At 34.1% G+C, this 26,595-nt stretch overlaps 4 protein-coding genes across 5 annotated transcripts; 2 read left to right on the top strand and 2 right to left on the bottom strand.

Annotated features, from left to right (window-relative positions):
- Positions 1-2,110: 2,110 nt before the first annotated feature.
- On the bottom strand, positions 2,111-6,022 carry LOC106672750 (gastricsin-like). Of its 2 annotated transcripts, XM_024225616.1 has the most exons (8): positions 5,540-6,021; positions 5,374-5,485; positions 4,988-5,105; positions 4,740-4,858; positions 4,459-4,667; positions 2,905-3,058; positions 2,569-2,836; positions 2,111-2,464 (listed from the first exon to the last, which is right to left on the bottom strand). In XM_024225616.1, the coding sequence occupies exons 1-6, from the start codon at positions 5,599-5,601 to the stop codon at positions 2,953-2,955; spliced, it is 726 nt and encodes a 241-aa protein (XP_024081384.1). In that variant the 5' UTR covers positions 5,602-6,021; the 3' UTR covers positions 2,111-2,464; positions 2,569-2,836; positions 2,905-2,952. The 2 variants fall into 2 exon arrangements, with proteins under 2 accessions (XP_024081384.1, XP_014259894.1); XM_014404408.2 differs by having other exon boundaries at positions 2,569-3,058; positions 5,540-6,022.
- Positions 5,025-11,596, top strand: LOC106672743 (cathepsin D-like). Its single transcript, XM_024225606.1, has 7 exons — positions 5,025-5,134; positions 6,993-7,150; positions 7,203-7,329; positions 7,387-7,501; positions 11,036-11,154; positions 11,210-11,409; positions 11,470-11,596. The coding sequence occupies exons 2-7, from the start codon at positions 7,089-7,091 to the stop codon at positions 11,594-11,596; spliced, it is 750 nt and encodes a 249-aa protein (XP_024081374.1). The 5' UTR covers positions 5,025-5,134; positions 6,993-7,088.
- Positions 11,597-12,293: 697 nt separating this feature from the next.
- On the top strand, positions 12,294-17,620 carry LOC106672741 (cathepsin D-like). The gene is made up of 7 exons (XM_024225621.1): positions 12,294-12,466; positions 12,519-12,645; positions 12,703-12,817; positions 16,071-16,189; positions 16,245-16,432; positions 16,493-16,547; positions 17,371-17,620. The coding sequence occupies exons 1-7, from the start codon at positions 12,405-12,407 to the stop codon at positions 17,542-17,544; spliced, it is 840 nt and encodes a 279-aa protein (XP_024081389.1). The 5' UTR covers positions 12,294-12,404; the 3' UTR covers positions 17,545-17,620.
- Positions 17,621-19,427: 1,807 nt separating this feature from the next.
- Positions 19,428-25,853, bottom strand: LOC106673678 (gastricsin-like). The gene is made up of 9 exons (XM_024225615.1): positions 25,705-25,853; positions 23,201-23,446; positions 23,034-23,145; positions 22,631-22,748; positions 22,398-22,516; positions 22,120-22,325; positions 20,074-20,199; positions 19,741-20,005; positions 19,428-19,652 (listed from the first exon to the last, which is right to left on the bottom strand). The coding sequence occupies exons 2-9, from the start codon at positions 23,260-23,262 to the stop codon at positions 19,497-19,499; spliced, it is 1,164 nt and encodes a 387-aa protein (XP_024081383.1). The 5' UTR covers positions 23,263-23,446; positions 25,705-25,853; the 3' UTR covers positions 19,428-19,496.
- Between the last annotated feature and the right edge of the window lie 742 nt (positions 25,854-26,595).

Raw genomic sequence — 26,595 nt, forward strand, 5'->3', positions numbered from 1 at the left:
CGTTGTTTCTTGGGAGATGTAATATTTGTTTAAAAAATTTCACCTATTCTCTTTCAATTTCTTAAGAGTATTTCGACACCCAAATCTTCCTCAGTGAATAGAATACCACACTTTCCGAGATAGAGCAGTACATCATGCACTTTCAATCCAAATTATCACATCTATTAATTATGGATCATGATAAAAAATACATTTTTATAACAACCTACGGAATAAACTAACCCAATTATCACTTTAGTACGATTTTAATTATCCCTATATGTCTGAGTGCATGTAGTTATTAGCGTGAATGGCGAGGGATGAGGGTGAAATGTAACGTCATGATCGCCCCTCGAACGTTGAGAGCATAAGAGTGTGTGTTCGGGGTCGATGGCGGTATATTTATAAAAGTACTCCAACGATCAAACGGAATGACTGTACCGTATGGATGTATTTATGTCATTAATGTATTTATTTGTATGAATGTAGTGTTTGAAAGGGTAAATGGAATACAGACTCAGTGGGGGCTGAAATGACCTAAATTTCGGAATCGCCAGTCAAAAAAAAAAAAAAATAATAATAATAATCCCCATAACTGAGTTTGTCGGTATAGTAATTTTCCTAAAAAACTAAAGGTAAATAAAAAACTAGGTCGTCACCTTACATCAATAAATATAATTCTTTATCTCTATATAATGGTAATCCTATATTAGTGAAAAGTTGAGCGATGTTGGACAAAATGAGAGAAAATAATAAGAGATTTCCCCGCGTCATACCCATTGAGATAACTAGTTAGAATAGAATTAAAAGGTAGAAAAGGGACTCTCCATATACGGATTACAGCATTATCGTAAAAAACTCTAATGATCTGCAGTAATTTTCGGCTAACTGCCCATGTTCTATATATTATTTAATATCAAATGTTTTTGTTGTCAATGTTTCTCAATTCGTTTATTTATGCGCTTTAAATATGCAACTACAAAAACGTTCGTTCAACCGTAGAGAAGATAACTATCCTTTACTGATGTTAGCCAACTAAGTTTTTGCGTGGCCTCAGTGCGGTCGCCCTCTCTCGCATACAAATTGGTCCTCCGGGCCGGATTTTAGTTCATTGCACTTCATTTATTTTCCTTTTTTTCTTGTTTTTCTTGGCAATCATGAGGAGATGGAGATCAGATTCGAAAGATGTACTGACGAAATTGAGGGGCTTCTGATTATATTAGAAATACAAGTAATATAAAAAAAAGGACATGAATTTGGTTTGCTTGTCAAGTAATCATTTAGCAGTCTGAATCTTGCATTTAAATTTTTACGTTTGAGTTTCGTAGGGAATCACGTATGTTTTTGTCGATCTACAGTCCAAGTGTAAATGATTTTGTAAACTAGGTGAAGTATTATCGAAGGTATGTATTGATGTGTCATTGCCAGAGGTCAAAATCAAAGTGTTAGGGTGAGTGTAGGGTGTGTGTGTAATTGTTCAAAGGGGAGCGAGTACGCTATCCTGCGAATCACCAGCGGAGATGGGTAAATGGATGAGAAATAAGTGTTTTGGAAAGTTTGGTATGAATTTATATATTTTACAAATGCATACAAAATGCAACACGCAAATATTATTTTATGTACATTGATGTACATACACAAATGCACGTAATGAATTTGCATGTCGGGCGTGATTTTTTTGAACCATTCAGTGAAAATGACCATAATTGGCCTCTATGTCGTGAAGTCAACAGCCCTCGAGTTGCCCAAGTTACAAAATCAGATGGACGCAAGGCCACCTGCTCATCAGTCCTCTATGAGAATTGGAAGGAAGGGTTGAGCTGGACGGATTGAGAATGAACAGGTTGTCGCCAGAGGATAGTTTGGAAGGAAATTTTAACTAGCGGGAATGAGCCAGGTTTTGGACGTAGGGTATATTTGATAGCATGTACGATTGGTGATATAGGTTGTAGAGTAAAGCATAAATTACTTTGGGATGGATTTTGGATTGTAGGGATTGGATTTTGTTAAGCAGAAACGCTTAGTTGTCCCATACAGTTCGTGTCCTTAGGACCAAATTGGGGCAATTAAGATATTGTATAATAGTTTTATAGTATTAAAATTTAAAGTTAAGAAATAACAACTAGATGTCTCTGAGGTTAAAATAAGTATAATTCCTAAAATGTGTATATTATATTTTTAACAATTAAAAAGTTTAATAGAACATGAGCCCTCTCGTAGAAAACGTGTCATGGGCTTATTGCAGAAAAGTGAAATGATAAATGTTTAAAATTATCACACAATAATTTTATCACATTTTTTCTTAAAAACATTTCGGAATAACCACACGTATTAGTAGTCACAATAGAATGAAAGACAATAGGGAACGTTTAGCATCAAAAACAGTGTAGAATTTCGACAAAAATACATCTCCTAATCTCCATTCTCTATCTGTATTATTCGCCATCGCTATGCCAAATGCGCACCATCCTTCCTTGTCGTCCATCTGAAATATTATAATGGTTTTATCGTCATTACGCTACAATTGCTCAAATGATGTTGAAATAAATTCATTTTAACTATAATTTTATAAGCACTGTCAATAATTACCGGCAGAAGATAATCACTTGGTTCTAGTACGTAATTCTTTCCTTTAACGATGAAAACTAAATTGGAAAGACCTGATGAGTTACATCTCACCGCAAAGCCATCGTAATTTGTCATAAACGATGTAATCGTTATTGGTATGGTATTTACAGATAGTCGGATGCGCTCAAACATGTTTGTAACAGTTAATGGCGGTCCCACTATAATCGACAATCCTGTATCGACAACTGCACCGACCCCCATCTCAAAGCCGTATTTGCCATAAAATATACTAAATAAAAAAAGGGATAAATATTCTACAAACAGTAGTAATTACAAAGAACGATACATCATACGTACGTTTCAAGATAAACGCCCAGTAAATATCTGATATTATAATACGCAATCTTATATCAATATGGATATCAATATCCAATTAGTTGAACTTTCGTTGACGAAATTACGATCCCAATCTCCTACAGTAAGTTCACCTTCCACGTCGACATCCTTATAACTAAAATAATTAAACAAAGTTATTTTTTAAGAAGAGATATATAAATTATGATTGATGGCTCTACGGTTATTACACGTACTGAAGCTTTTTAACTAAAACGAGATAACAACGTACTTAATTGAAACTCAATTAAAGAAAATGAAAGATGGGTAAAAATATTCTCTTGAAATATTAACTAGGTAGGAGGGTTCCTCATCTACAGCAGTAGAATTATAGCCTTACTGTAAAATTAACAACTCAAAACCTATGTGGACGACAGCGTAATCCTATCTACACACTCCAATCCGATCATAGCTACAGAAACGATACAAAATCATCAGAACCTCATTACCGACTGGTGCACTACGTTGAACGAGCAAATAGCCGACAAGTAGAGTTTAAGCTCAAACGTCAAACCTGTTTACCAGTGGACATATCAAGTTTTTTATTGAAGTAGTGAGGATCGGTCAGAATGAAGTGGTTTTTTTTTAGAAAAACACGTGGTTTTTTTACGTTTCGAACTTTATCCATGTCATCATCAGGGCCGGAGAGTATTAGAAAACATTTGTTGATTAGAAAAATAATTGGAGAATACAGATATAATATAAATTTTGAACCAAATATTTAAACTGATATAAAATGTGGTGCTATTCTTGTGGTGTGAAACGTGAATTTGTATTCTGCTGTTATTATACAGGGTGAAGAACGCGGTAAATCTGTAAAATATGCTTTGATCTAGGCGGTTTTATTCGACTTAAAGGAACATAATAAATAGCACACATAAACAATAAGGCAGTAGCCTCATCTAATCTAGCTACTATGGGCTTTACTTAGGTAGCAGACAGAACTTACATACACGATTAAAAAGACAAAAACTTATCAAAAGATATGGGCTACTTGGAACACAAAAGTAAGTATACATAACTAACTAGCTTATAAAACCCTCATCAGACTGATTTGCAATCTCGGCCAAATCGTCCAACCAATCCTTGCCATTCATGGTTCACAGCCGTATCCACAACTCTCCTTTCTATATCTCTAATCAAATGATCCATAAAGATTTTAAAATGTTTTTCGTAAAGAATATGATGCAAACACACTTCCTTAATTTTCACTCTAAACTAGCCCTCTACACTAAACCACAAGTCCAAACTCCTCAACGTCACTCTTATAATGCTGAATGCTGTTTAAAATGTCGATTACCTCGTGACCTCCTATCTTAACCATCCCAACTAAATAAATCAACTTCCAGAACTGGCTGATTTCCAATACCTCCTGGGCTGAGAGATATGTCAAATTTTTATATAATTAATAATATGGAATATACATTTTGTAATATTTGTTCAATGTGTATTTATTTTGTACAGGTACCAATAAATAAAATAAATTTTAAAAAATATATATTTTTGATTTCGTTTTACCTTGGTAACTTAAGTCCAAAGATCAATTCGTCGATGGCGCCGTTTGACAACAAGTGTGACAACATACCATTACCTCTTCTATTAAATGGGGGAAATCGAAGTGATATTTCGCCAGCGTAAGTCTCCACTTTTGATCTATCCACAGCGTTAGTCCATTCCGTTTGCCGGACATCTATGAATGTCAAATTTTCTACTCTAAAATCTCCTAGCTGCGAAATATAAAATTTAAATTGCTTCTTATAAACTATTATGAATAATAATGAATCGTCCATTAGGCTTACCACAAATGAGTCAACGGTGCATCGTCCGTACAAACTAAGATCTTTGTAAATGTATTTCTGCACAGCACCCCAAGTTTTGCTCGTATTTGACATCGACGAATCAAACAGATCGGTAGTGACTTATAAATCACGGAAATGTTTTATTATTTATTAGGCTTTATTTACTTTCCTTAGCATAATAGTCTTTACATTTCGTTATAATAACGAATTGATTATGTTTATCAAATCGATTAAGGGAAAACACTTACGGCATATTTCTGAGGTACAGTCATTATTAAACAACCAAGTTACGTTCGAATACGTGTCGAACAATATCGGAATTTGTTGCATCGGCGTGCCAACGCCGACCATCCCATACGTCGCAGGCTGAAATTTATTTGTTTTGTTATGCTACGGTAAGGCAAATTGTAATTTTAGCCGTTTTATTATCAATGCATCGACAGGATAGTTCTAATAAATATAAGGAAAGAGGTAGTTATTAATTGTATAATTTTATATTAACAAAAATATAGTTTATGTAAAATATTACCTTGATGGACAAACAAGTGCACTTATTTTTTTTTTTTTTTAAACCACATATTTCCACCTCTTACCTTTTTACGAAAACTGTCTAATTGTAAAATATACTTCATACGTCATAAATGAACACGGGTTTGGTGTTTTCTTTGTCTTCTCGTTTCCATCTGCTTAGCTCGTTATTTGGAGACATGCGGTTGTGTTCTCTCGGAAACTTTTTGAGAGGAATGCTGATCGTAAACGAAAGTCAGTGATGTTAAAATGACTAAAGAAAATTAACTCACCTTATAGTACGTTGACAAAATACCGGGTAGGATACCAAAAGGAGTAGCAAATAAGGATTCATTGTTAGCAACTTAGATGCTTTTTGTGCTGCTATACCTCGTTAGACGGGTATTTATACCTGTACGTAATATGAAGATTTTCTAATTTAATACCTTTTTTATGATCATTACTCATTTGGGAACAGAGATTGCCTAGTCATAATTGTAATTGGAATAAACATCAAATCCCATGACAGATAAATTTTAAAGCCGTTAAACCGAAAAGAACCAAAATGAAAACTTATCGATTAACTTCTAAATTCACTAATTAATATCACATTGCATAAGCCATCCCATATCATAATCAATTATGATTCAATATTAGCGCTAAAACAATAAAAATCCCAATATAAAAGTGAATAATGTATCTATGCTTACAAAAAGACAATTAAATTAAAACAAAAAAGTACATGTCTACTTACTTGGCAATCACCTTTATCGTGCCAACGTTTCGATCTTTATTGATATCATCTTTAGGGCTCAAAGTTTTTGTTTCCCGTGTAGATGTGCCATTCTTGTCTGTCGCGTTGAGAGTGCCCCAATATTTTCTCCCAACACGACAGACAAGAATGACACATCTACACGGAAAATAAACACTTTGAGCACTGAAGATCATCTCAATAAAGATCGAAACATTGGCACGATAAAGAAAATTTTTTTAAAAACCGAAGTCACCAGACGCATCTCACGATCTCCGAATAATCTTATTTTATTTTGTAACTATGATAAATAACGCATTAGTTATATTATTACTGCCAATTTTTTAATTAAAATTTCTAACTTTCCATGTCTGTACATAATTCAATATAAAATAATAACATAAATATATAATTAATCAAAACATATCTATAGTGTGTTCATATTTTCCAATTCATTTATCTATTTACATCTGCACTTTAAATATGCAACAACAAAAGCGTTCGTTCAACATTGATTATGTGGAGGTCGTGAGATGCCGTCTGCTGTGATTTAAGTTTTGGAAAAATGTTTTTTTTTTTTTTTTTTTATTGTGCCTACGTCTCGTTCTTTATTGAGATCATCTTCAGGGCTCAAAGTGTTTGTTTTCCGTGTAGATGTGTCATTCTTGTCTGTCGTGTTGGGGGCACTCTGACACATTTTGAGCCCTGAAGATGATCTAAATAAAGATCAAAACGATAAGGAAAATGTTTGTCTAAAACCTACGTCACAAACCTACGTCACAGCAGACGCATCTCCCGATCTCCGAATAATCTTAATCTATTTTGTAACTATGTTAAATAACGCATTATTTATAATATTACGAGCAGTTTTTTAATTAAAAATAAATAAATTGGGTGTTATAAATTGTATAGACATGAGCACAATTCAGATTTTAATAGATGCTGTTTTTCTGGGGTACAGTTATAACTCTTATTTTAAAATTGAAATCAAACAGGGCACCTGTTGCCAGATAATTCCGATAAATATTGGTCATTCCCAAACCTCGATATCTCAAGTAAAACGCATTTTCATTAATATCGTGGAACTCGAGATGATGGTCACACGCGCCATTATTTTTCTCCTTATTACAGGAATATGTTCGGCAAATCTAAGGTAACGCTAGCTAAGTTTAAAAAAAAATAGATCTATAGATAATTGCTCGTAGAGTAAAGCTGCACAAGTTCACTCAAGGAGCCGAAGAAATTGTCAATTTCACCCAAAGAACGAGTTTTTCTTCTGAACCCACACTGAATACATCAGTTATCATCGAACCGTTAACCAACTACCACAACGTAATTATGTAATTTATGACACTAATTTTCACTGATTTAATATTTATTTACCAACAGGTGCAATATTACGGCGAGATTCATATCGGAAATCCTCCGCAGAAATTTAACGTTTTGTTTGACACTGGATCATCGAATCTTTGGGTGCCTTCAATCCTATGTAATGAAACTTGCGGTTAGTGCCTTCAAAAGATACAGTTGTTATGATATGTTATTATAATTGACGGTATTAAATAAGGCCGAAAGTAAATTAAATAACGAATTTAAAAAAGCGTAGACGAATTAAATAGAAGCCGTGGTTTTGCAACGAATTGGACTTTGTTCTACATTTGCTATTGAAATCGTTTTATCATTTTGGATAATTAATCGTTGATTAAAACACTGAGATCCAAGAACTCTCGGAATTTAATTAATTCGGTCAACAACGCCTGCGTTTAGTTCATATAGTAAATATTTATTCTTATTTTAACAAAAACAACAATACTAGACTACTTAGTACACTAAATAGAGTAATTAGAAAAATAATATTTACTGTAAATTCTCATCAATTTAAAAGCATATAGAATTTATTCAATATTTTATCTGACACGAATAATATATTACATTAGGCTAACTAATACATTTTTAAAAATGTTAAATTTTAAATAAATTAATTCTAAAACATGCATTAACTTTTAAGACACCAAAAAAGATAGAAATACATAAACTGACGGTCGTAGTACTTCTATATCATTGATTAACTACAATCATTCAAGTCCCAGGGCCACTGTCTTTTAAGACGTCGAGGAAGATTACGAGGAGGATTATAGGGAAGAAGGAGGAAGTTGTTGAACTTCAGGATTAATTTTAATTCAGGATTGAAGGTTAGTTTTGAGGTTTTTGTAGCTCTTCACAATCTATCTTACTACTACAAATCGCAATACAACAATACAAATTTACAACTTTTTTTATAAAGGGAATAGTCGATTTTAGATCTGTTGTCTTGAAGTCTTTTCGAATATCAATGACAACGTTTCATTTTTCAGTTGCTTGACTACAGCCCAAGGTAGTGGATGTAGTTTTCGGTAGGTAGGGAGTGAAATTACAATAATATATTGGAGGAGGAATGATGAGATGAAGAATGATATTTTGGGACTTTGTTGTGTTGAGATTGATTCGCAATTTTTGAATCGCTGTTCCATGAATGTTGATGTGTTTTAGGGTCGGGGCTGTAGGCTAGAATGGCAGTGCAATCAGAGTATGCTAAGTTAGGACGAGATAGAAAAGAGCGCTATAGCCGACTTCCGACGACGTAAGATTTGAAGATGTTTGTGGAGGCTAGGTTGGCCTTGAGTTTTCAGTGTTAGCATAGTTACAACTTATTGAAAGTAGCGGATGAGAACGCTGAGGGGCAGACATGTAGGACTTACGGAAGTTTATAGGGGATACGTAGCCCTTGAGTTCCCAAAGCATACCAAGGCGCTAGACCGAACGTTAGCTTTTGACATCGAGAAAGACCACTGTGTAGCATTTCTTCTTCTCAAAGAAAGAAGTGCTGCTGTCCACAACACGATGACGCGTTATAATATGGAACAGTGACCAGATGGTCGTGTATTATATTTATCAGAAGATAAGAAGTTTTTTCATGCTTTTTACGAGGGTATTTCAACTACGAGATTATATGCCCTTTGTAGTGCCGATGTTTTAAAAAAAAAAGCCCATTTGTAAGGATCTCGGGTTTGAACGCAGGGCCTCTGGGTTCGAACCCAGGACCTTTACCTTAGTATGCCTAAACCGTTGCTGCCACCAACGCTCCTATTTTTTTCATGCTTAAAGAGGTGTTTTTGAAGACATTACTATTATACAATTAATTAAGGTTTATAGTTGAGATAAAAAAGTGAGTGTCACGAGCAGGATTATAACCCACGACTTTCGGCATGATACGGCGCTAATCTACCACTTGAGCTATCGTGTTCCACGGAAGTCCCGATAGCTCAAGTGGTAGAGTAACGGCGTATCAAGCCGAAGGTCGTGGGTTCGAATCCAGCTCGTGAGACTCACTTTTTTATCACAACTCAATACCTTAATTAATTGAATAGTATTAATTTGTCAAGCACACCAGGAAAACTAGATAATTACTATTATACTTTATAGTAAACTGATGGGGTGGTAGGTATTCGTAAAGTAATTTGGTTTAGGCATTGTGTAAACCAAGGAAAACCTCTAAGACTTACAAATAAGTTTTGCGAGGTGTTGCATTAAGGATTGTTGTACAGGATGGTAGAAAAAATCACGAAATTTGTTAGTTGTGAAGAATGGAAAGTGTATGTACGTCAAATCCAGGAGTTTTCTTGAGGGGTAGATTTTTAATTCCGCTTTTGACGTCAGAAGGGGTAAAACATTTAGGAGGCACAGATGTATGCCTTACAATGTTGATATCTTGTAGAGATTCTTGATGTTGTGAATACACCGATCCTCAAACATATTTTAAAATTTGAAAATTAATAATAAAGTGTTTTGCAATTAAAATTGTTTTGTTTATTTTTGCTGTTATTATATTTTATGGGTTTTTTTTGTAATGAGTTTTTTGTATTTAGAAGAAGGCATTTTGAAGAATTCATAAGGTTATCATTGTGGAAATAACGAATTCCCTTCAACCACAATTGGAGAGCATTTCTATTATCTGAAGTTTTGAAAATGTCAGAAAAATAACAATTTCCGTGGGATTTATTAGTGCCATTAGTGACGAAAGTGATGAACTATATACTAAATACTACTCAGTTCTACATTGGGTGATTCTGTCCGAGTAGTCAACTTTTCTCATATTTAACCCAGTCATGATGAAATGAAAATTTCTCTTCTGTAATATTTCCAGAAAAAATAAGAACGTTTTCATTAGATGCGTCGGGCTTTTATGTTAATAATTTACATTTTACGTCCTTTTGTTTAAGTAGAATAAAAGGCAAGTAGAAATGAATCAATGTAATGAATGCAGTTTGCGAATTAACTGTCTGTAGATTGCCATACCGATAAGCTCAAAGACGTATTAAAGTTATTCAAATCAAGGTTTAACATATTTGGAAGAAAATCACGTGCTGGTCAATTCCATTAATTTACTAGCACCTAGGTTTCATCCAATCTTCCAAAGTCGATACTATACTCAACAATACAACATATTTGCCCTTTCTCGCAGTGCATACGCCCATCAGAAAGTGATATTCGAAAAGCAGAAAACATTCAATACAATTCGTACTTACAGTAATAATATTTTCTTAGATTTCGTGTTCCGATTGACCAAATAACATCTTCCTAGTTAATTAATCTTTTTTCACTAACTTCCCATCTCAACCAAACATTGAAAAATGGCGAAACGGAGGGAAAATTCGAAAGGTTTGGTTGAGATGGGAAGTTAGTATCCGAGTGGATCGGAGTCACGATAGCTCAAGAGGTAGAGTAGCGGCGTATTTTTCCGAAGATCGTGGGTTCGAATTCCGCTCGTGAACTGATTTTTTTTTATCTCAGCCAACACCTTACATAAAGATTAATTAATTGAATAATAATAATATGATAACAAAATTTTTTTCGCAATTTTACATTCTGTTGATAAAGTTTGATAAATATAAAAAAGCATAATCTGATTGGAGTAAGTATTAGTATATCGTAAGGAACGTGGTATAAATAAATATACAATTTAACTCTTTGTATGCTGATTCAACTATGATTGTTTTAGAGAGACGCAACAAATATGATAGTTCAAAGTCATCTACTTACGTAGGAAATGGGACTTACATATATCTCAATTTCTTGTCTGGAAGCATCGAGGGTGTTCTTTCATCAGACGATTTCTACGTAATTGTTTTATAATCCTCACAATTCGCACATCGCTAAGCCCTTTCTGTTGTAGATCGGCGGTCACAGAGTACAAGGACAGTTGTTTGCCGAAAGCACCGAAATCAGCGGCGATCACAGGGATGGTGCTATGTTTGACGGGATTTTCGGGCTAGCATTCAGCGCCCTGGCTGCGAGCGACGTTACACCTCCATTTTTCACTATGATGGATCAACAAGTCGTGACCAAAGGTGTCTTTTCGTTTTTCTTGAGCAGGTAATGCAATTAAACTAAATTTCTGCCCAATTATAATAACGGTATAATTATTTATTCTAGCGATTCGGATGTAGAACCAGGCGGGGAGATAGTTTTCGGGGGCTGGGACGAGGAAATCTTCGACGCCGATAATATACACTGGATCAACCTGACTGACACAGTCTACTGGCAGTTTAACANCGAATAATCTTATTTTATTTTGTAACTATGATAAATAACGCATTAGTTATATTATTACTGCCAATTTTTTAATTAAAATTTCTAACTTTCCATGTCTGTACATAATTCAATATAAAATAATAATATAAATATATAATTAATCAAAACATATCTATAGTGTGTTCATATTTTCCAATTCATTTATCTATTTACATCTGCACTTTAAATATGCAACAACAAAAGCGTTCGTTCAACATTGATTATGTGGAGGTCGTGAGATGCCGTCTGCTGTGATTTAAGTTTTGGAAAAATGTTTTTTTTTTTTTTTTTTTATTGTGCCTACGTCTCGTTCTTTATTGAGATCATCTTCAGGGCTCAAAGTGTTTGTTTTCCGTGTAGATGTGTCATTCTTGTCTGTCGTGTTGGGGGCACTCTGACACATTTTGAGCCCTGAAGATGATCTAAATAAAGATCAAAACGATAAGGAAAATGTTTGTCTAAAACCTACGTCACAAACCTACGTCACAGCAGACGCATCTCCCGATCTCCGAATAATCTTAATCTATTTTGTAACTATGTTAAATAACGCATTATTTATAATATTACGAGCAGTTTTTTAATTAAAAATAAATAAATTGGGTGTTATAAATTGTATAGACATGAGCACAATTCAGATTTTAATAGATGCTGTTTTTCTGGGGTACAGTTATAACTCTTATTTTAAAATTGAAATCAAACAGGGCACCTGTTGCCAGATAATTCCGATAAATATTGGTCATTCCCAAACCTCGATATCTCAAGTAAAACGCATTTTCATTAATATCGTGGAACTCGAGATGATGGTCACACGCGCCATTATTTTTCTCCTTATTACAGGAATATGTTCGGCAAATCTAAGGTAACGCTAGCTAAGTTTAAAAAAAAATAGATCTATAGATAATTGCTCGTAGAGTAAAGCTGCACAAGTTCACTCAAGGAGCCGAAGAAATTGTCAATTTCACCCAAAGAACGAGTTTTTCTTCTGAACCCACACTGAATACATCAGTTATCATCGAACCGTTAACCAACTACCACAACGTAATTATGTAATTTATGACACTAATTTTCACTGATTTAATATTTATTTACCAACAGGTGCAATATTACGGCGAGATTCATATCGGAAATCCTCCGCAGAAATTTAACGTTTTGTTTGACACTGGATCATCGAATCTTTGGGTGCCTTCAATCCTATGTAATGAAACTTGCGGTTAGTGCCTTCAAAAGATACAGTTGTTATGATATGTTATTATAATTGACGGTATTAAATAAGGCCGAAAGTAAATTAAATAACGAATTTAAAAAAGCGTAGACGAATTAAATAGAAGCCGTGGTTTTGCAACGAATTGGACTTTGTTCTACATTTGCTATTGAAATCGTTTTATCATTTTGGATAATTAATCGTTGATTAAAACACTGAGATCCAAGAACTCTCGGAATTTAATTAATTCGGTCAACAACGCCTGCGTTTAGTTCATATAGTAAATATTTATTCTTATTTTAACAAAAACAACAATACTAGACTACTTAGTACACTAAATAGAGTAATTAGAAAAATAATATTTACTGTAAATTCTCATCAATTTAAAAGCATATAGAATTTATTCAATATTTTATCTGACACGAATAATATATTACATTAGGCTAACTAATACATTTTTAAAAATGTTAAATTTTAAATAAATTAATTCTAAAACATGCATTAACTTTTAAGACACCAAAAAAGATAGAAATACATAAACTGACGGTCGTAGTACTTCTATATCATTGATTAACTACAATCATTCAAGTCCCAGGGCCACTGTCTTTTAAGACGTCGAGGAAGATTACGAGGAGGATTATAGGGAAGAAGGAAGAAGTTGTTGTACTTCAGGATTAATTTTCATTCAGGATTGAAAGTTAGTTTAGAGGTTTTTGTAGCTCTTCACAATCTATCTTACTACGACAAATCACAACAATTTTTACAACTTCTTGTATAAAGGGAATAGTCGATTTTAGATCTGTTGTCTTGAAGTCGTTTCAAATATCGATGACGATTCATTTTTCGGTTGCTTACCTACAGACCGAGGAGGAGGTCGTTTTCAGTAGGTAGGGAGTGAGATTAATAATATGTTGGAGGAAGATTGATGCGATTAAGGATAATATTATGGGACTTTGTTGTGTTGAGATTGAATGGCAATTTTTGAATCGCTGTTCTATGAATGTAGAGTGTTGTAGGGTCGGGGCTGTAGGCTAGAATGGCAGTACAATCAGAGTATGCTAAGTTAGGTCGAGATAGAAAAGAGCGCAATAGCCGACTTCCGACGACTGTGTAGCATTTCTTTTTCTCAAAGAAAGACGTACTGCTGTCCACAACACGATGACGCGTTTTAAAATGGAACAGTGACCACATGGTCGTGTATTATATTTATCAGAAGATGAGAAGGTTTTTTCATGCTTTTTACGACGGTATTTCAACTACGAGATTATATGCCCCTCCTTGGTGCCGATGTTTTTGAAAAAAAGCCCATTTGTATGTATCTCGGGTTCGAATGCAGGGCCTCTGGATTCGAACCGAGGACCGTTACCTTAGTACGCCTAAACCGTTGCAGCCACCGAGGCTCCTATTTTTTTCATGATTAAAGAGATGTTTTTCAAGACATTACTATTATACAATTAATTAAGGTTTATAGTTGAGATAAAAAAGAGTGTGTTCCGAGCGGGATTCGAACCCACGTGTTATATGTTCCACGGAAGTCACGATAGCTCAAGTGGTAGAGTAACGGCGTATCAAGCCGAAGGTCGTGGGTTCGAATCCCGCTCGTGACACTCACTTTTTTATCTCAACTAAATAACTTAATTAATTGAATGGAATTCATTTGTCAAGCAGACCACGAAAACTAGAGAATTACGATTATACTTGATAGTAAACTGATGGGGCGGTAGGGATTCGTAAAGTAATATAGTTGTTGGGTGTAGGCATTGAGTAAACCAAGGAAAACTTCTAACACTTACAAATTAGTGTTGCGATGTGTAGCATTATAACAGGATGGTTAAAAAAATCACGAAATTTGTGGTGGTGAAGAATGGAAAATGTAAGTACGGCAAATCCAGGAGTTTTCTTGAGAGGTAGATTTTTAATTCCGCATTTGATGTTAGAAGAGGTAAAACCTTTAGGAGGCAGAGATAGATGTCTTAGAATGTTGAGATCTGGTAGAGATTTTGATGTTGTGAATACACCTATCCTCAAATATATTTTAAAATTTGAAAATTAGTCATAGAGTGTTTTGCAATTAAAATGGTTTTGTTTATTTTTGCTGTTATTATATTTTATGTTTTTTTGTTCTTATTGAGAAGAAGTCATTTTGAAGAATTCATAAGGTTATCATTGTTTAAATAACGAATTCCCTTCAACCCCAATTGGAGAGCATTTATATTATCTGAAGGTTTGAAAATGTAAGAAAGATAACTATTTCCACAGGATTTATTAGTGCCATTAGTGACGAAAGTGATCAACTGTATACTAAATACTACTCAGTTCTACATTGAGTTATTGTGTCCGATTGGGGTCAACTTTTCTCATACTTAACCCAGACATGATGAAATAAACTTCTCCTCTGTAATATTTCCAGAGGAAATAAGAACGTTTTCATTACATTCGTCGGGCTTTTATGTTAATAATTTACATTTTATGTCCTTTTGTTTAAGTAGAATAAAAGGCAAGTAGAAATGAATCAATGTAATGAATGCAGTTTGCGAAATAACTGTCTGTAGATTGCCATACCGATAAGCACAAAGTTATTCAAATCAAGGTTCAATATATTTGGAAGAAAATCACGTGCGGGTCAATTCCATTAATTTACTAGCACCTAGTTTTCATCCAATCTACCAATTTCGATCCCATACTCAACAATACAACATATTTGCTCCTACTCGCAGTGCATACGCCCTTCAGAAAGTGATATTCGAAAAGCAGAAAACATTCAATACAATTCGTACTTACAGAAATAATAATTTCTTAGATTTCGTGTTCCGATTGACCAAATAACATCTTTCAATTAATTAATCTTTATTCACTAACTTTCCATCTCAACCAAACATTGAAAAATGGTGAAACGGAGGGAAAATTCGAAAGGTTTGGTTGAGATGGGAAGTTAGTGTCCGAGTGGATCGGAGTCACGATAGCTCAAGTGGTAGGGTAGCAGCGTATTTATCCGAAGATCGTGGGTTCGAATCCCGCCCGTGACACTGACTTTTTTATCTCAGCCCATATCGCCAATACAAGATCGATTAATTGAATAATAATAATAATAATAATAATATGATAACAAAAACTCTTTCGCAATTTTACATTCAGTCAAAGTTTGATAACTATAAAAAAGCATAATTTGATTGGAGTAAGTATTAGTAGATCGTAAGGAACGTGGTATAAATAAATATACAATTTAACCCTTTGTATGCTGATTCAACTATGATTGTTTTAGAGAGACTCAACAAATATGATAGTTCAAAGTCATCTACTTACGTAGGAAACGGGACTTACATATATCTCAATTTCTTGTCTGGAACCATCGAGGGTGTTTTTTCATCAGACGATTTCTACGTAATTCTTTTCTAATCCTCACAACGGGCACATCTCTCAGCCCTGTCTGTTGTAGATGGGCGGTCACAGAGTACGAGGACAGTTATTTGCCGAAACCAATAATCACAGGGATGGTGATATGTTTGACGGGATTTTCGGGCTAGCATTCAGTGCTCTGTCTGCGGGCGACGTTACACCCCCATTTTTCACTATGCTGGATCAACAAGTCGTGACCAAAGGTGTCTTTTCGTTTTTCTTGAGCAGGTAATGCAAGTAAAATAAATTTCTGCCCAACTATAATAACGGTATAATTATGCATTCTAGCGATTCGGATGTAGTACCAGGCGGGGAGATAGTTTTCGGGGGCTGGGACGAGAAAATCTTNGGATGAGTATGGAGTACTTCAACAAAATAATTGAATGGATGGTATTTAAAAGAAGAGAATGTATTTAAGAATGAGCAAGAGTTTGAATGAGTTTGTATTTAGATGCGTTGGGTTTAAAATGAAATGGAGAACAAAATCGGTCCCAGGACGGATGAGACCCCATCTGCCGACACCGATTGGGTGATTCTCGATGCCTTCCGGTAATTTATTGCAAATTACAAAAACTGGGATTACCGGTGGAGCGAGAAGTGATAGGCTCAAATCTGCACATGTCGCATTGTAAATACATGTGCAAATTTGAACAAATATAAATCAATGATTTTACGTTGAAATTCATGCACAATAAAGGTTAAATTACATGCTCATCATTTTCTCGGCTCTTTCGGCACATTGACTAAAACCCTCGTACACTGGTATAATATNGACCCCATCTGCCGACACCGATTGGGTGATTCTCGATGCCTTCCGGTAATTTATTGCAAATTACAAAAGCTGGGATTACCGGTGTAGCGAGAAGTGATAGGCTCAAATCTGCACATGTTGCATTGTAAATACATGAGCAAATTTGAACAAATATAAATCAATGTTTTTACGTTGAAATTCATGCACAATAAAGGTTAAATTACATGCTCATCATTTTCTCGGCTCTTTCGGCACATTGACTAAAACCCTCGTACACTGGTATAATATTTTTAGGCCTAGTATTACAGAAAAACACTCACTCCATAGTTGTATCATAATTAATATTACCACTAATGTACTCTAAGGGATACTAATAAATATAGTTTAATATTATTATTTAATATAGATATTTTTTCACAATTATTTCAATTTGTTTCAGCTACCAGGAGAAGACACTTATTGCTTGGTTGGGTTTAAACCGGTCCGGCAGGATTTCAGCTTTTGGATCCTTGGAGACGTTTTTCTGGCTAAATATTACACTATATTTAACGTGGACGATGAGACAATATCGTTTAATGAATATAAATGATTTATCAGATAAACCTACCCCAATTGTTATGAGTTTAAACGAAACTCATGTATTAAATAAATATTGATGAAGTAAATTCTCTTTGAATTAATTTCCAAAATTTAAATATATACCGTTCGTTTTGACATAGCAGAGATAAATGATAACACACGGTTTAGTTATTTTGATTTTTAAGTGCACATTTTCTGTTGCGACATCACATGGTACATCATTTTCTTCCATCTTATGTAAAAGGTTTCTGTCAAGAACAGTATGGCCAATTTTATATTTGTCTTTATGTTTTTGATTAACGTAAAAATCTCCGCCAAAAAAAAAATCACAGAAATATTGTGTGAAACTGATTAAAACGTATTTTTTTTTTTTTTTTTTTTTTTGAGAAAAGAAATATATTTACTGAACATTAAAGTGAATACTAAAGTAAAATCGTTCTACTTAAGTGGTCTCGCAAGTCCTTTAATCTCCGTTAACTTACATATAACACATTTAACGTTTGTCAACAGCTTTGATTGCCCCCAAGTGGGCCATTAAATGGTGATTACGAAAATCGACATTAACGATCTATATCCCTTATATTTAAAAATAAGGCTATTATTACTGGAATTCTCGGTAGTGATATTAAGAATATATTTATTTTCCACTTTTACCCGTAAATGATAGATTTTTCGTCATATTTTTATGATCGTTTTGCTTATAAAGTCCTTAACTAATTTTATTATATTACATTATTAAGTATTCATTATTCAATAACGATTTTTTATCAAACTAAGTAATACATACACTTATACAAACACTCTAAAATAATATATTAGGGAATTTCATACTACACTAAATTTCAAATATATATCTCCTTTGTAAAAATTGTACAAAATAAATGTATAATGTCTATGTATGAGGCATAAATTATCAAGTTGGAAATCGGCAAAATGGCTATGATAATTTACATCATTATGATGTGATTATTCAGAAATCGTGAGATGCAGTATGGTGTGATGTAAGTTTCAGAAAAACATATTCTTTTTCGTGCCAACGTTTCGATCTTTATTGAGATCATCTTCAGTGCTCAAAGTGTTTGTCTTCTGTGTAAATGTGCCATTCTTGCGTGTCGTGTTGAGAGTACCCACGCACAGACTGGCACAAATACACAGAAGAAAAACTCTTTGAGCTCAGAAGATGATCTCAATAAAGATCAAAACGAAACGTTGACACGATAAAAAAAATAGTTTTTCTGAAACCTACATCGAACCAAACCGCTCTCATGATTTCTGAATAATTGTCGAATAACGGTCACTAATCGCCACACATTATGAAGTGATACGATTTAAAAACAAAACATTCACCACATTTCTTTTCCCGTATCTTTCTACTAGCAAGAACTACGGGATTAGTACAGTCCCAAAACAATTGGGGGAGTGACTGTTAAAGCACCGTATGCCCAAAATCTGCCAAATTTAAAAATCCAATTTCCTCGGACTTTTTATATATCGATCACTTGAGCCTGAAATACCGGTTTAATTTGTCTTTTTCGAATGGTAATCTTGAATCCTTTTCTGACATTTATGGGGCTTCAAATTTGAAAAACCAGTCCTTACTGAGTCTTAACATAGCAAAACTGTACTACTGGCAGAAGTTAGTTACAACTTCTGAGGTATAATCTCAGCAATGATAAATATTATATATGTATATTAACTATTATTTTTGTACTTAAAAAACAACAAACACAAGAAAACCTTTGGAGTTCAAACGAATACAATTTAAAAATAACATAATTTTGTAGTTCTAATAACTGAATATTAAATGTACGAAATATGATTTCCTTCATAATACTGTGGTGTTTCTTTCTTCTGTACTTCTGAAAAGAAAATATTAAATACTCAAAATTTCCATTTCAAACAAAATTGGCCCATTGTTATATCAGTTTTATTGTTTAGAAAGATAAGAAAACACATAAATCTTTAAAGAACATAATCATTGAAAGACAAACGCGAATTTTTACCATCGCCTATCATGTAAAACTTGGACAAAAATACATCTCCTAATCTCCAAGCTTTTGTCTTTATGTGTTTCGATGACGCAAAGCCAAATACGCACAAATCCTTATTGTCGGGCATCTGAAATATATTAATAAATATAAAAATAAACTAGATAACTTTCTGTAATTAGGCTAATAATTATTTTACAAGCATAACTAATAGTTACCGGCAGTAAATAGTCATTAGGCGTCAGAACGTAATGGTTATCATGAATGAGGAAATTGAAATATGGAAGTTTGTCTGAGCATTTCACCGTAAAGCTATCGTAATCTGACAAAAACGATGTGACTGTTATTGGGTTGATAGTTAGAGTGATATTGAGGGCCATAAACAATTTCTGGACGATCTCTTCCGGTCCCACCAAAAGCGACAATCCGGTATCGACGATTGCCTTGCCCTCCTCCAGAAGGCCAAAAGTTCCATAAACCAATCTAAATCGACATATAGATAAATATAATATGAACGGTTGAAAATAAATTTAAATATGTGGAATATGTACTTCTGCACGTGAAACTCCCAGCTAGAACCTGAAGTTAATGGAATCCAGTTAATTGCACTTTCGTTCACGTACTGACGATTCCATTCTCCTATAGTTATTTCTCCATCCACGTTATTATCCTTATAACTTACAAAACAAATAATAAAAAACATTTGTATATGTTAATTAATTATTTTTTAAAAAAATCTATCTGGAAAAACCTGATTACACACTAATATCTACTGCCGCATAANTACCAATCCATAAACTATGCCACCTTGAATTCAAGGTTTTTTTTTAGAAATGTACAGGGAAAACCATTCCCCACGAAAGTACCCTCAGGAAATCTCACTTGGATCTTATATACAATGAAACACTCCATAAAATCAGAGACTTCATCGAAAATGGACCGATCTGGGTCTTGATGGATGAGACGACGGATTTTTTAAATCTAACTTTTTTTAATGCGTTTTTCTTGTTTGATATTAGCAATGTGATGTTCCTCAGCCACTCTTTCTCTTTTCAATACAATTATGTGCTATACTTTGAGTTTTCCTTATTTTTTCTCATGGTAGTTTCCGCATATTTTCAGTTTTGAATTGCATTTTTTACCAAATATATTTACATATATATGTGCATATTTGTGTGTTTTTGTTGCATATAAATCACAGGCCTACTTATGTTTTAAGCTATCTAGCTTTACAAGCCACTTGGACACCGAGGTATCCATCAAGACAGTCATCACCTTTAGTACGACTAAAAAGGATCAAGTCATGTGAGTTAGTTCTTTAAAAGTTACGAAGTTGAGCTTGTTAAGCTTTGATACCAATAAGTGGACTTAAATGTATATATTATTATTATATTTGTATATAATATCCATTATATTATTAGGTCAGATTTAAACAATTTTAATAAAAAATAGTAATTGAGGATTTCTAGTTGTTTTCCAAGAAGAGGATAAAACTGCAGTGCTTGTTATAAGTTAATATGAAGAACTAATAGAGAAACGGTTTTCTTGAGCAAAGAAGAGCTAAATCTAGCAATTTTAAATGAACCATTATCAAGTCTAAGGGAACAAATAAAAACCCAGAAGCAAGATAGTATCTATTACCCATACGAGGAGGAGGAAAATAGTTTTCCATTAGCTCGGTTCATTAGCTCTTATCAGACCTAAAACGAATTTGAATAAGAAATCTGCTCTCGGAGATATATGATACTTAGTTTTGGAAATAGTCTGTAAAAATATGTCCGGTATGTTGAAAATATACGGTTAGAGTGTATTATAAGTTTTTTAATTTTGAAAATTCTACGTAGTACCTGTGGAGTGATGAACCTTATTTTTGGTCGTTGTAGATCATTTAAGTCCACCTATTCTCGCTTTTTTGTTCTGTAATAAAAGTTTCGGCACTTTTTCTGCTATAACGGCACAAACACAATCGTGAAAATAATAAACAAAACAACACAACAAAAGCAGACACTAATCGGGCCACATTCTCACGCATAGAGAAAGGAACGTAAAAAATAACTAACTTATTCAACAAATTAGGCGTTAATCAGCATTGAAAAACAAACTAAATATGGAATCTACTAGACAATACTACGAAAAGAGAAAATCAGCGAGGATAGGGAGACCAAGATGGATAGGACTATCAAATTATAAATCATAAATGTTCATATCAACATTTTTAAAAAATTCACTTGGTGCGTCGGAGCCCTCAACGATTGAGATGTTGACACGGCGCTCTTCACTGTACGATAAAGGTCCGGGGTTCGAACCCAGCGGCTCGGCTTTCGAACTCGACATACTTAAAAATAGTATTCAGATATCGGAAGATGCGGTCGGGTACCCTCTCACGATATCTGAATTACTATCGATTAACGGTCACTAATCTCTACACATACTTACAAATAATCTTTTTCTCAAAAACACCGACACCTCTGGAGTCAATACGACTTCTGATTTTGCGAACCACGACCAAATTTCATCACAGGGTTTTGCCAAAGAATAATACAATGCACAATAATAATGCACTTTATGAATTTATGTTTGTTTAAAAATGACTTTACCTTGGTACCTTAATTCCAAAAATTTTCTCCTCGATGATTTTTTCCGAATACATTTTCTCCAAAAAATCAGTACTTCCAGTCATTGCCGACGGTCGAAGATGTATTATGCCAGCGACACTCTCAGTGTGTGCTCTTTCAACTGATGCAGTCCAGTCTATATCCTGAACCCCTATAAATGTTACGTTGTCCATTTTAAAATTTCCAAACTGCAAAATAATTTATTGAAATTGACTTAAAACTAACTTATTATTGACCTAGAAGTTATCAATTTGTCTTACTATAAATGTGTCGGTGGTGGCAGCTCCTCGTAATAAAAATTCCTTGTAATACTTCTGTTTTACAACACCCAAATAGTTGAACGTACTTGACTTCGAGAACTTGAACGTATTGGTAACGACTTATAATATGGAAATTCATTAGTATATATTACGCTTTATTGGTTTTCATTAATCATTTTTATATTACGTCATAACTATTATGTCGATTAAATTGATTATTTGAAAACACTTACAGCATATTTTTATAGTACAGTCACTTTCAAACACCCACGTTTCATTCCCAAAGGTGTCAAACATTAACGGGATTTCTTGAATCGGTGTGCCTATGCCAACCATCCCATAAGTTGCGGACTGAAAAATTTATAATTTTTTTAATGCTTTCGTCAGACAAATTGTAATAACATCACGTTTTCTTTCTATCACATTAAAAGCTCACTAATAAACGTAAGGGAAGAGGTAGTTAGTAATTTTATAACACTGTTTTAATTATTATTAACAGTAAAAAAAGTATTGTAAAGTATTACCTTAAACGATAAAACAGTGCGTGTATTATATTAGCAAAACCTTTTATTTCCACCTCTTACCTTTTCATAAAAACTGTCTTAAATATATATAAAATAAATATATTTTGCATACATCATAGACGAACACCGGTTTTTCATTTTCAGGTTCTTCTCGTTTCCATCTATTAACTGCTTTATGTGGAGAAAGACGGTGGGACTCTCTCGGCAACTTTTTTAGAGGAATCCTGGTGATAAAGAAATATCAGTGAGGTTAATTTCGTCAAATTAAAATTACCTCACCTTAAAATACTCTGGCAAAGTAGCGGGTAGGACACAAAAAACATTAAAAAATGAGGCTTCATTGTTGGCGACTTCAATTCTTTTAGTGGTAATATATCTCATCAAACTGTATATTTATAGCTTTTCTTTGTAAATTGATTTTCTAATTTAATACTTATTATCATCATTACTCATTTTGGCGCAGAGATTGTCTAATGATGTAATATTTCTAAGTAATTGCTATGAACTTCAAATCACTCGGCAATTCTGAAATTAATGTTCAATTTAATTGCTTGACACGGACAAATGGTAAAATAAACGTCGAGATAGTAAAATATAAAGATAAAATAAAAATAAGATAAAATATAAAAATAAAAACTTTGGTATTTACGAATTTATCACTTATTGCTTTGGTCATTGCATAATATAAAAATTACTGACATGACTATAATATTGTTATCATATTGTTATTTTTAATGTACATCGACTGCAAATCTTAATCAAACATATAAAATATAAGATATAAATACATGTATGTATGCACTTTATTTGAGCAATCATCAAGGTATTAAAAAAATATGTTATTCTATGTTAAGCTGTCCTAGATTATGTTTCACGTTAGTTAGAACAGCTTAACCTTTCGTTAACGCTTATTTAGCCTACTCTATAAATATCCCAGAAAACCATAAACAAATTAACAAAAAAATTATCAGGGAAATAAAAGAAGTAATGTAATATCTACTAGGTAGGGAATAAAAAAGTTAAGAGAAAAAATAACAGCCTCAAATTTAACGTATTTTCAGTTTTATGAGACCTATGAATTTACACAGGGTGATAAAAGCAATTATTTTAATTAGCTGCCCGCACAAGATTTGCATTTGGCGCAAGTTTAATGCTCTAGAACACTTTACCCTTCCATTTTAAAAATATTCACACAAAAAATGTAATTCATGTTTCTCCTATTTATTCGTCCTACTACATGCGTACCTTAATTGGACAAAAATGGAAAGCAAGAGCTAGATGGCTCATGACCCATCTGGCTACAAAAGACTGAGCCAACTGACCAAATTTCTGAAGAAAGAACTATACAAGCTAAAGACTGAACAATATTGACAGAACGACTTCCTTAACGACTTCTGACAAATCACTGTGGTTTTACACAAAAAATCCCTGCTTACAAATACCCTCCTTCACCACTCCGATGTATTAATCAATCTTGGGCCAAAACAGACGTCGACAAAGCACAGCTCTTTCCTGACTATCAGTCTGGCGTCTTCACTCCTCACCCGGACGTACGGATACCAACCCACATTGCGAAGGTTGAACAAATTGATTTACCCTTGCAGTATACGTTACGTTCCAAACCTTTTCTTTTTCCAGATATTAAACATATAATTAAAAACTGACCATCCCGAAAAGCCCCAGGATATGACCTAAGTACGGTGAATGTTTTGCAAAAATCAACAACTAATAGTTCTTTTGACATTCATCTACAACACCGTACTAAGAACCATATACATCTTTATACAGTGAAAATAATCTATGATTAAAATGGTCCCAAAACCCAAGCTCATACCGCCTGTTAGTTTCCTTCCAAACCTTAGCGTCCTTCCTCCTCATATATTTGAAAACCTTCTCCTAAAGCGGTTTATGTCAATAGCTGAAAATTTTAATTCCTATGTCACAACCTGTTTGGTTTCCGCTCGTTTGTGCAACAGATGCATCGCATTTGGATAATATACCACCCTCTCTTAAGCAGCAACAGTACTGTTAAGGTGTTTTGCTCGATGTTGCTCAAACGTTCGATCGGGTATGGAAATCTGGTTTGCAGTTGAAGCTTATGGGCTTCCTTTCTTTCACGGAAAATTAAAAAGAAATCCTCTCTGTCAAACTGGCCACATCGCTCAGGGGGATGCATTTTCTTCTTATAGACCCAGCAAATCGGTGCTCCCTAGGGGAGCACCCAAGGGCCGTCCACACAACACAATTTTAATACTAACAATTGAAAGCTGATCAGCTGATGAAGGCGAAGACAAAAATAATTAACCTTAAAAACATAACATTAAGCTCTTAAGGGTAGTTATAGTACAATTAATTAAGGTTTTTAGTTGAGATAAAAAAGTCAGTGGCACGAGCGGGATTCGAACCCACGATCTTCGGCTAGATACGCCGCTGCTCTACCACTTGAGCTATCGTGACCTCGATCCACTCGGACACCAACCTCCCATCTCAACCCAACCTTTTGAATTTGAGATGGGAGGTTGGTGTCCGAGTGGATCGAGGTCACGAGAGCTCAACTGGTAGAGCAGCGGCGTATCTAGCCGAAGATCGTGGGTTCGAATCCCACTCGTGCCATTGACTTTTTTATCTCAACTAAAAACTTTAATTAATTGTAATATATTAATTGGTCAAGCGGACCACAAAATTAGTGAATTTAATGAAGCTAGTTATAATTTTTCATTTAGGGCTCTACTAAATAAAATAAATCCAGTCAAAATTAAAAGTAATTGTCAGAAACTTCTTACCGATTCACAGCTGTTATTATCGGCTCCTTGAGTACTGGCAACTCTTTGTCGCAATGTTGGAAGCTGAATAGGTATCACGGCTGCGAGAAGAAAATAATCCAAATAAAACAACGGGAACTACGAAATTTTTATTGCATTTTCCTATAAAGAAATAATAGATCAATTGCAATTAGATCACTATAGGCGAGCGGGGGAAAAATGGAGATTAGTGATAAACTAACTACCTTTGTCAGCTGTTAATAGTGAACAAATGATAATAGAAAAGTTTGTCTATAGACCTCCATTAATTAATCTCTACAACACCAATTTTATAGCTTTAAAAGAATATGGAACCGTGGCGGTTCCAAGGGGGGGTATAAAAGGGGAATTACCCCCGCCGCCCGAGGACAAGTGAAGATGTTATATGTTATATGCCTTATTTTAGTCCTAATTAAGCGAAGAGTGTTATATTTCAGGATTACACAAACCATGATCTGTTACCTCTATATACACCTTCCCTAAATTGAATCAGTTTCCTCTTACCTTGTCACGCTTTGGCTTTTTTGTCTCTCGCTTCGATACTTCGATCACTTGATTTGATAACAAAAAACCTATGTTGATGTTTAATTTTAAGTAGAATCGTTTCAAAAATCTAGCGCTCTCTAGTGGTGATTTTAGATGAAATTTGACAGGGTGGTAAAGAATCCTATAAGGACGGTAGGGATTGTTTTTCAGCCGAATCGACTGGCGGTCGCAGAGTTAGAACGATTAAAATAAAAAATTCATTTAAAATTTTTGCCATTTTTGCGTTTTCTCCCGTACAACAGCTCGGTTTGTTTAAATTCGCTACCTCGCTCCGACCCTAACTATTGGATTTTGGCATTTTTGGTACCGTTTTTAAGCTGGATTCTT

The sequence above is a fragment of the Cimex lectularius genome, unplaced genomic scaffold (genome assembly GCF_000648675.2).
Source record: "Cimex lectularius strain Harlan isolate CLEC.00 unplaced genomic scaffold, Clec_2.1 scaffold108, whole genome shotgun sequence".
In the NCBI taxonomy this organism is placed as follows: Eukaryota; Metazoa; Arthropoda; class Insecta; order Hemiptera; family Cimicidae; genus Cimex; species Cimex lectularius.